Raw genomic sequence first — 11,295 nt, forward strand, 5'->3', positions numbered from 1 at the left:
CAATTCCTAATTACTCCCTTCATGTATTTAAGGCCGAATTTATTGATGATTGAATGATTATTAATTACAAAAATGATTAATATCCAATCGTGATATCTTGATTAAAATTATGTAAAAAACATGCATGAAAATTTCAGATTATTTTTAAAATGAAATTGCTTGCATAATAGCTAGTTGTTACTCTTAACACTTGATAGGAATTGCAAATTTATGCGGAAATATTCAATATCAATTTTGAAACTAAAAATAATACTGTTTCATGTTGTCTAATCATAAGCAATATATATGACTGATGAACTGATAAAATAAAATTACAGTGTTAATTTTATTGTCGTGCTAATTTTAATTTGCCTAAATCAGATAAATTTAACAAAATAGAAAAATCACTCAGATTTGTATCACGGAAGTGAGGTCATCTCTACTGGGACTGGCCTTTATAAGGTGAGATAATAGTTGAGTTAAGGAGATGGTTAAAGATAGAGAAACTAGAAGAAGATAAGTAATTAGTAGCTCAGAGGAAGTGTTTAATGAATGACAGAACTAAGATAATACGTAAGAGTACAATAAATGGGATAAGGAAGAAGTACAGAAATAGAGATAATATAAGGCATTATTTATAAATATACTATATATATTAGATATAGTAAAGAAGTAGGTTACTTTAAATGAATAATGGTGCCATATTTAATGATGAGGTTAATGTAGGTAATGTAAAAAGTTATAGCAGATTATTTAGATAGATTGAATAATAATAATATCCTACTCCTAATAGAAGATAGGAAGATTATTTAATTCATAGTGAATTAGATGAAAGATAGTAGATGAACAAAATATTAAAGTATATTAATATTTATTTAGATAGTAAATAAGATTTTATTTTAATAAGACGTGAGAAGTTAATTAATTGAGGTATTTATTTTATCATAATATAAGAGAAAACATGAAGAAGAAGAAAAAGAAGAAAGGGAAAAAGCATATTAATAGTAGTAAGGAAGTTATTTTAATTAGATATATACTAATGAAGAGAAAAATATCAGTAAATATATATCTATATATGTTAAAATTTTCCAATTTAGGGACAGAGAAAATTTTTTTTTGTTGATTTTATAAGAACCTAGGTAGAGCAAAAATAATAAGAGGAGAGAGGTGGAAAATAGAGATTATCTGATTTATTAGAGAATATTTATAATAGTTTAGTTAACTAGATAGACAGAGAAAGAGAAGGATTAAGAAGATGATGAAGCAGAAGATTAGTATGATTCTTATTATTTTGTATTTATGGTTGTCTGAGAATAATGGAAATATGATTTATATAATTAAATATAGGAGAGACCTTTAAGGTGAGAAAACTCAGTGACATCTATGATCATGAAAAAAATCACTTAGCCTTCTCAGTAACCAAACATCATGTTCCAATTTGCCTACTATCTAGTCTAGAAATCAATAATCATCAACTTACATCGAAGCATGCAAAGATAATAATTGGATGCAAGCGATGAAAGCTGAATACAATGCTCTCATTCAGAACAAAACTTGGACCTTAGTTCCAAGAGATAAAAACTTTCATGTCATTGGGTGTAAATGGATTTACAAATTGAAATACAAACCAGATGGAAGTACAGAACATTATAAGGCTAGACTAGTGGCTAAGGGATTTACTCAGCAAGAGGGATTTGATTTTACAAAGACATTTAGTCCTGTAATCAAACATACTACTATTAGGTTACTTTTATCATTAGCTATTAGTTAGAATCGGAGAGTTCATCAGCTAGACGTGTCTAATGCATTTTTACATGGGGAGCTGGCGGAAAAGATCTATATGAAACAACCTCAAGGTTTCAAAGATTCCTCCCACTCTGATTTTGTTTGTTTACTTAATAAATCGATTTATGTGTTAAAGCAGTCGCCTAGAGCTTGGTTTCATAAATTGTCTTTGTCGCTTCAAAATATTTTCTTGGAATAGAATTAATTCAACATCAGAAAGGTTCTCTTCTTACTCAATCTAGATATCTCTTGTCTATTCTTAAGAAATTAAATATGGAAAATTCCAAGCCACCACCTACACCCATTTCCCTTGCTTCAGCAACGAAAGACAAAGACAAACAAAGAGACATCTCAAGTGATACTTTATATACACAAATTGTTGGAGGTCTTCAGTATCGTACACTGACCAGAACAGACATAAATTTTGCTGTAAACAAAGCATATCAAAAAATGCATCTACCTGATTCGAATGACTGGGATGCTCTTAAGCATTTATTTCGATATCTCAAAGGCAATATTCTCTATGGATTACTTATAAAATTTCTGATTCTAACATCAATGTATTTAGTGACTCTGATTGGGCAGGTGATAGAGAAGATCGAAGATCCACCAAAGGCTATCTAATTTACATCTGGAAGAATTTAGTTTCGTGGAGTTCAAACAAGCAGCCTACGATGGCTAGATCAAGCACCGAGGTAGAGTACAAAGCAGTTGCAAATGCAACTGCTGAAATGCTATGGATTCAGTCACTACTATAAGAAATCAAAATCAACTCTGAATCCGTACCAACATTGTTGTGCGAGAATGTTGGTGCTACATATTTGGCTGTCAATCCTATGTTTCATGCTAGGATGAAACACATAGAAATTGATTATCACTTTGTTCGTGAACAAGTGACAGCCAAGTTACTAAAAGTTCAATTTGTCAACAGTAATAATCAGTTGGCTGACTCACTAACAAAACCCCTTGCAAATAATCATTTTCTTTTTCTCAGGTACAAGCTCAACGTCGTTTGTGACGGCGATGATCTTGCGGGGGGGTGTGAAGAGGAGTTTAACTCACCAAGCCGAAGAGTTGACGTGGCCCAATAGGATTTTTAATAACAACTAGCTAGTAATAATTGGACACGTACCCTTATATACTCGTTAGAGAAATAGTTGTAGGATTCGTATAAGTTCAAACATAGTCTTAGGATTAAACGTAGCATAGGATTAAACATAGCATAGGATCACACGTAGATAGAAACATATAGATAGGTTCACATTATTGACAATGATCCAACGGTTATAATTTGTTACGATATAGCCGTTATAACTAGTTATAACGGCTACCAGCATAACAAATCAGCTATATATGTTATAACGACTATACTTATAGTATAAATGATATACCAATGTTAACGAGGGTCAGAAGGTCACCGTCATCGTCATCGGTCGCCCGCCCCAGAACTCAGAACTCGGTGAATTACCACTCGTCAGCCCTGCACAGACACTCCGCCTAGGTCATTCGCATCTACGTAGTTACATATTTACTTAGTGATTTACCAGTCGGACGACGCCATCTACCACGTCCGACATCAAGATGGGCATGTGACATGCTTTCATTTATCTAAAGTGGGTGCTTAATTTTTTATGATAGATATTTTTCATTCATGAACCCTACATGCCATTATTTTAGTGGCCACAGAAGTGTACCATTAGATGGCTGAGTTTTTGAAGTTTTTCAGTAATTAATCCAAATAATTAACTTCACCCTGTTTACCCATATCTCAACTCTTTTATACCTTTTGTTTTATGAGAAATCCTTTCCCTTGTTCAAGATTTATCTGCGGAGTTGACCCTCATACTTATATCATTGAAATTACACGACCATAGTTAATTATAGTATCAGAAATAAATTATTCTAGCGAGAGTCCTCCACTTCTCCCCATTTGGCATGTTCCTATATTTCTGTAGTTATTTCTCACGTGGTTTATCTCTTTTGGTGTCTTCTATCCTCTTTATTTTTCTATTATGTTATGTTATCTTCTCTTACCCTCTCTGATATGTTCTGAAGATTTTTTTATTTTAAAAGAAAATAAAAGTTTATTCTATCCCTTGTCCATCCTACTCCTGATTATTAATGATATCTATTTTATATTAGATTACCTCTTTACATAACTCTATCTAACATGTATTTTTAGTTATCCCAATTGATAAATCAAATCACTAACACATAAGGCACCAAGCTACATCATAAGCCTAAGATCTAATGTAATTACTGGGTATTAATTGTATTGATGAAATTTAGTCTTATGAAATAAAATATATAAATTCCGATTTTCAGAATATAGAAATCATTTGATGAGAAAGATATCTATCCATTCAGTCTCTGATGAAACGGGTCAAAAAACAAAGAAAGAAATATTTTTACAATAATTTTTTTCTATTTTTGTATTTTTTATACTTTTACTCCAAGTGAAGGTGAAAAAAGATGATTTGTTTTCTGAAATTTTAGAAATAAATAAGCTAGATAAGGAATTGAATTGTAGAGACATAAAAAGTCTAAATATATAGAGATAATTTGGTGATACGACTTTGAGCAAGAAAATATGGAAAACTTAGGGAAATAGGTTTTTCGGTGAAATTTGAAATGGATCTGGGAATCTAAAATTGGCATAGATATAAGAAACATGGTATAAAACTTTTTGGTGTTTAATCTGGATGTTTAATGAGAAATAATGCTATTCACCATTAAAAGCCATCCATATGCATCTACATTTCACCCATGCCTTGCCGTTTTAGAAATGTTCAAAAGAAAATTCAAATATGATGGAGAACTTTTGTGATGAATTTTATGAAACAAAGCAAATTTTGATTCTAAAAGATTTTTTAGATTAAGAAATATGGCAAGACTCAACTTAACAAAAGCAATCAAGCAATTTGCGTTCAATTATTTAAAAATATTCATTCCAGGATATTAAGCTCTTAATAAGAGATGGAAAATAGCTCAATTAATTTCATCGAAAAATTTTCAACAGAGGGGATTTTTTCGTTTGTTGAATAATTGCAAAGTTATAAGAATAGTATATGATATTCGTTTGTAATTTTAATGGTAAGTCTGAAATAAATCCAATTTTAATAAGAAATTGAGAAAAGAATTATTAAAAGAGAAGAGAAGAAATAAATTTAACCTAAAATTGATGATTTTTGAGGTTCTAACAAAGCTCCAGGTCCCTCTTGTGTCATCTTATTTAAGGTAAATGTGTATTCTCTCTTCTTGTTCATCATCCTGGTATTCATAAAGAATATCATCATAAAGAATACCAACCCTTTAAACTCATCATAAAGAATACAAAATAAGATATAGTAATCAAGAGAGAATATTAGGAATATGATGATATTCTTAAGAAACAGTTCGGGGAACATGAAACTCAGGTTGTTGAATGACATAAATATTTAATATTTATAAGGTGGCAATGGTTTCCATATGGCCGATTGAAGAATACACAAGGAAATGGGGTTCCTAATTATTTGTGTGGGAACTAGATCTGGCTTAAAGGGAATGGACAGTTGTCATAAAATTATAGCCATCTTTAATTTAATTTCAATGAACTTTTCTCCTCCTCTTTGATGTTGGATGTCATCTAGGACGTCGTCCGGTCAACACCAAATATGATGGTTCGGTGCCGATAAGGGATGATGGTATCGGACTACGGCAGTGTTGTCGTCCGATGGTTCTAAACCCTAACAGGTCGATGTAACTATGATGCGTTGAATGCCCTACGTGTCGTACATGCAAGCTCCAACTCGAGTGAGGCGCCGAGCTCCAAGCTTGGACGGGGTCGCCGAGTGACAGTGACGGTGGCCTCTCGAACCTCGTCGGAGCAACGAAGGCACCTACGGTCAAACGGAATCTATCCGTAGGGCTCGCACGTAACAAAAGTACTTGTCCGAACTGGTAAGACACTCAGTTAACCATAGTTCTCTCAATTCGTCCTTTCTCACCTACCTAGCCCGAGCGCGATGGAGTCAAGACGAGGATATACTGCAAGAAGTAAATAAACGAGCGACAGGAGAGGACGGCGTACCTTGTTGGCTGTGGCTTGTAGTACAGTGTCGTCGACGGTCAGCGGCAATTCGGAGCGGGTGGGGCGGAGAGTTACCGGAGAGATTACAGTAGCTTGACAAGCGAAGTAGCGCTGGGGTTATTCGTAAAGGTCGACGGAAGACTCGTTAAGGACGTCCTGCGCTCGGGGCGACAACCTCTTTGGGGCGGTGAGGAATGGCGTCCCGGGGGGTCGTTCATCGAGGTCTCGCGGGTCGGCGATGATCGGGGGGGCGCAGGGCACGATGGTGTCCGGTGGTGATACCCAGTGAGGTGGCGGTGTAAGGGGCAACGCTGTAGCCCAATGGAGGCATCTAGCGTCGGCGGTTGGAGCCGCCCTAGCGGCTGCGGCTGCTCCGGTGGCTGCGGCGACGCCCGGTGCCTGCAGCCAGCTGGGGCGGCTGCGGCAGCGCCCGCTGCTGGTGGTGGCACCTGCTGCTGGCGGCGGCGGCCGTTGCTGGCCGCGGCGCCCGCTCCTTGCGGTGGCAACCGCTGCTGGCGGCGGCGTCCGCGGCTTGCGGCGGCGACGCGGCTGAGCGGCGCCCCTGCTGGCGGACGCCCGCCTCTGGCGGCGGTGCCCGCGGCTTGCGGCGGCGCCCGCTGGGGCGGTGGCGCCCGCTGGGGCGGTGGCGCCCGCCTTTGGCGGCGCCCACTGGTCTGGGGCAGCCCGGCGGCGGCCGCGAGGCGGCGCGGTGGCGGCACGCACGCGGTGGCAGCCGCCTAGGGCTCCGAACGGAGCCCTAGAATGGGCGACCGGGCAGAACGGAATGGGCGCGAACCCATCCCCGTTCCGTTCCGCCCATTCTCTCTCCTCTTTTCTTCTCTTTTTTTTCTTCCTTTTTTCCTTTTTTTTATTTTCTAAATAGTGGGACCAAGAGACTAACAAACAATTTTCTTCTTCTTCCTTGGTTTGATTTTAGGGCGCCCCCCTCTTCCTTTATATAGGGGAGAGGTTTGGGCCGCCTAAATGGATCAACAAAAAGGGGAGACGAGGTCCATTAAGGGGGCCCTTATAAATTGGGCCCCCTCATTACAAAGTAGAAGGGAAATTAAAATAAAGAAAATGAAAGAAATAAAAGGGCACAAGGGAGGGGTTCCAAATTGGCTAAGGATCCCTCCCCGTGAGAACAACGACGGGCATAGAGACGCGTCGCGGAGTGACAAAAATGGGGCGATGAACACGAACAAACCACAAAACACGACAAGAGACGGTGAAAGCCAAAAATGATAATCGAGCATTTCTTTCACCCGGTCTTCGATGAGGGTGGGGGGTGGCGTGAACGGCATCGTTGACGATCCTTGATGGCGTGAGCCATCACTCTTCCTAGTATAGCAAGATGTCAACTTTGGATTGGTGAGTAGCACCGTAATTCTCAGAAGCTTCCATCGTAAGAGAGAAAGAGAGATCTAGGCTTGTGTTTCAAATTTTGTCCATTCAATCTTCATAAAGAAGATTGGACGGCCAAGTGTAAAACATTTATTTGAAAATAAGCCCATTCGGGTATGGACTTCAGGCCAATTTTGGGCAGAATCCCAAAAATAACTTCCTCTATACTCCTGTTTAGACACCATCTGCCTGGGTGCATTTCTAAGGTCCATATCACCTGACTCAGTGGCATTAGCTGTCCATATAATCTCATCTCTTTCTGGATTATTTTTTATTTAATGGCCTATATAATTCTTGATACCATTAGAGAAAGTGATGCTAGAATTATAGCTGATAGATACCACTATAAAAAACATCAGCCAATACATAATGAGGACAATAAAGCCAACAGATTATGATACCAATGATTAATGGGATGGTTAACCTTTTTGTTTGGCACACCTCTTGATATTACTTCTCATGTGAATGTTGTTGTTAGCCAGTTTTTGCATGACCATAGATCATGCCATTTGGATGCTGACATATGTACGTTATGGTGTATAAAGGATACTACAAGTCACGGAGTGTTCCACTCTAATCGGTTGAGTTTAAATTAGATTGTTACACAGATGGAAATTGAGCAGGCAACAGAGATGAACAGCACTCAAGCTCAAGATACTATGAAGTTTCTGGGGGAAATCGCATCTCATGGAAAAGTAAGAAACAGAGTGCTATTGCTACATTTACTACTAAGGGAGATTTTATATCAATCAGCTTCAGTGTTTGTTAAATGTTGTGTCTAAAAATAATTTTGCAGAATTAGATGTTCTCAGTCCTTACACACTCATTTTATAATGTGTCAATAAAACAGCAATTGATATTACCAAAAATCCAGTGCAACATGACTGTAAAAAACATAAAAGATTGATCCCCACTTTATAAAGGAGAAGCTCAACACTGGATTAATATCCTTGTCAAATGCTTTCTCAACTTAGCAGTCTGGCGGCATTATATATTCACCAAAATGAAGCTTCATGATATCTGCATCAACCATGGAGCAATTATACACCCTAATGATATTTGACTTCTTTCATTTTTTTGTTTGCTTATCATAATTGTTGATCAGGTGGGATATTAGTTAACATCGCATCTTAAAAGGGGAGTGTTGTGAACCCATCTTAAAAGAGGGTTTCTCTTCCACCAGCTACCTACTTCTTCCTCATGACACTGAACATCAATCTTCTCCTCTCTCCTCCTCTTTCAAAAACACCAACTATCCTATTGATGTTGGTAGCGCACTTTGTGAGGCAGCTTCTGCCAACTTATTTGAGGTAATTATTTAGATGTCTTGTGAAAAGACATCCACTTTGACATGCCTTGAGAGGGAAGAAAGTGAGAGAGGGAGGGAAATATATATAAAGATAGAGATAGATATAGAGAGAGGAAAAGGGGGTGATAAAATGATTGAGAGAGAGAAAATATAAAACCCAATTTGTGTGTCATAGGGAGATGGAGGAAGAGAGATATATACATCCACACATTCCCTCCCAGTTGCATGATCATGTGTATTTGCATGCCGCTCACCTGTCCTGAGCACAGGGCCCCATCTCCGCATGCATGCCACTCGCCTGTAGCGAGTGCAGGCTCCATCTCCACCCACCACCTCTCCACCTGCAGCAAGTGCATCACCCACCATCCATTATCATCTCCATCACCTGCCCATTGGCCACTCCATTAGCTTCCCACCGGACCTATGAACGTCCCCGGTGTGTTCTCTCCGTCTCCATCATCGTCTTCTCTGCCCAAGTCCATCAAAGCTTTGGGCCAAAAATTCCTACCCAATCCAGTCTTAGCAAATTTGGGTTCCATAATGCCACTCCCCAAGTCTGAAATCTCCATTATATTCCAAATACTAAACTGGGTCAAAGGTGGGGCCCAGATAAATTTAACGGTTATCACCGTTTCTGTCACACGAAACCGTTATTTCGTTTCCCCCATAGATCATACGAAGAACACCTCGCCATCTGCGGATTTCCAGCTGATCTCAAATCTCGCGTTCCAAGGCAATCTGGGGTGTTCTTGAGATCTAGAAATGGCGACAATGGAGAGCTTGATTGGGCTGGTGAATCGGATACAGAGGGCGTGTACAGTCCTCGGCGATCATGGAGGAGAAGGCTCGTCTCTTCCCACGCTATGGGAGGCGCTTCCATCCGTTGCCGTCGTCGGTGGACAAGTACTATTATATAATCTCCGAGGAATTTTGTTTTATTTTCTTTACTGCACAGTTTTCTGGATCTTGTTTGATCGTTCATTTGTTTTCAGAGTTCAGGGAAATCTTCCGTGCTGGAGAGCATTGTTGGGAGAGACTTCCTTCCTCGAGGATCAGGTAAGGTTGCTTATTTCGAGCATTTTATTTCTTAGTTTTGTTCGCAGATGATTAAAATAAGATATCTGATTTACAGGCATTGTGACGAGAAGGCCTCTCGTTCTGCAACTTCATAAGACGGAAGAAGGCCAGAATGAGTACGGGGAGTTCCTCCACGCCCCAAGGAAACGTTTCAACGACTTCGGTTAGTGAAACTTTTGGCGAAGAAATATGTTTTTTCTTTATGTTTCGTCTTCATCATGCTGCTTTCTTATGTCTCGTCTAATGAGAAAACAATAGTTTATTCATACGTATGGATTTAGATAGCTTCCTCGATTGCACAAGAACGTTTGTGGTATAAAGAAATGCAAAAGAGTTATTTTCCTGATGAAAGTTTGATTTTGGTTGATTAATATGGAAGTGTTCATTGAGTTTTCATTGTTCTTTTGCTCATCAGCGTCGATTCGAAAGGAGATTCAGGATGAAACTGACCGGATCACCGGAAAATCCAAGCATATATCTAACGTCCCGATTCATTTGAGTATTTATTCCCCTCATGGTACGTTCAGTCTTCCAAAATCTCATATGCGTCGCATTATTTGAAGGATAAGTTCCATCTGGCGATGTAATACACATAGGAACCTCGAAAATTTATAGTATGTGATTCTTCAGAATTTTCTTTTAAAATACACTATATCAGACATCGCCGATAGTGATCAACGTTTGGAGCTGGAGATAACTATCGTTCAATACAAGCTGGAGAGTGATTAAACAATGATTTAGGAAATTATGTGACCACTCGTTCATGTAAAAAGAGTCATAATTTAATTTTATTCTACAAGTCTGGAGCACTAACAATCAAATTTATAAGTCTGCAGTTGTAAATTTGACGCTGATCGATCTTCCTGGAATGACGAAAGTCGCTGTCGGTGAGTCGCTATTCCAACACTATATCATTTTTTTTTCGTCTAGCCGTTATTTCATGCATGCGTTTCTCAAAATTTACAAGAGGGACAACCCGAAAGCATCGTCGGGGATATCGAGAACATGGTCCGCACATATGTTGGGAAGGTTAGCAGTTCAATGTATTATCAAAGTCTAGCTCTTATTTATTTCAATAATCAATGCATAAATTTTCTTAGCTTGATCTTTCAATGATATATGAGATAACCCATTTTCCAAAATCTTCATCCTGCAGCCTAATTGTATCATACTAGCAATTTCTCCCGCCAACCAAGACATTGCTACTTCTGATGCAATCAAACTTGCCAGGGAAGTTGATCCGTCAGGTAGTTGAGCGAATGATGAAAACATTCAGAAAGAATTTCGAATATTATATGGAAATGAAATCCAAACTTAAATGAATTATGTTTCTGCTACCTTCTTCTTCAGGGGAGAGAACATTCGGTGTCCTTACGAAGCTTGATCTAATGGATAAGGGAACGAATGCCCTGGATGTATGTTCATGATCTAGCTCTCATGCATTAAAATGATTTCCAAAAACTTTAGCTCTGAATATTTTTTTTCTAAATGTTTCTGTTTATGACATGTTTAATAAGGTTCTTGAGGGACGATCTTACCGTCTGCAACATCCTTGGGTTGGAATCGTCAACCGATCTCAAGCTGAGATCAAAAAGAATGTCGACATGATCGCTGCAAGGAGGAAAGAGAGGGACTACTTCTCTAGTAGCCCCGAGTATGGTCATCTGGCAGG

At 38.7% G+C, this 11,295-nt stretch overlaps 1 protein-coding gene across 1 annotated transcript in view; it reads left to right on the forward strand.

Annotated features, from left to right (window-relative positions):
- The first annotated feature begins 8,628 nt into the window (after positions 1–8,628).
- The window catches only part of LOC144704353 (phragmoplastin DRP1C-like), a 7,742-nt gene continuing 5,075 nt past the window's right edge, over positions 8,629–11,295 (forward strand). Inside the window, exons 1-9 of the mRNA XM_078576763.1 lie at positions 8,629–9,449; positions 9,539–9,602; positions 9,679–9,786; positions 10,039–10,140; positions 10,460–10,510; positions 10,591–10,652; positions 10,780–10,870; positions 10,974–11,038; positions 11,141–11,295. The exon at positions 11,141–11,295 is cut by the window's right edge and continues 40 nt beyond it. Coding sequence (XP_078432889.1) covers positions 9,309–9,449; positions 9,539–9,602; positions 9,679–9,786; positions 10,039–10,140; positions 10,460–10,510; positions 10,591–10,652; positions 10,780–10,870; positions 10,974–11,038; positions 11,141–11,295 — 839 coding nt within the window. The 5' untranslated portion in view covers positions 8,629–9,308. The remainder of the gene's footprint in view (positions 9,450–9,538; positions 9,603–9,678; positions 9,787–10,038; positions 10,141–10,459; positions 10,511–10,590; positions 10,653–10,779; positions 10,871–10,973; positions 11,039–11,140) is intronic.

The sequence above is a fragment of the Wolffia australiana genome, chromosome 6, assembly GCF_029677425.1.
Source record: "Wolffia australiana isolate 7733 chromosome 6, ASM2967742v1".
In the NCBI taxonomy this organism is placed as follows: Eukaryota; Viridiplantae; Streptophyta; class Magnoliopsida; order Alismatales; family Araceae; genus Wolffia; species Wolffia australiana.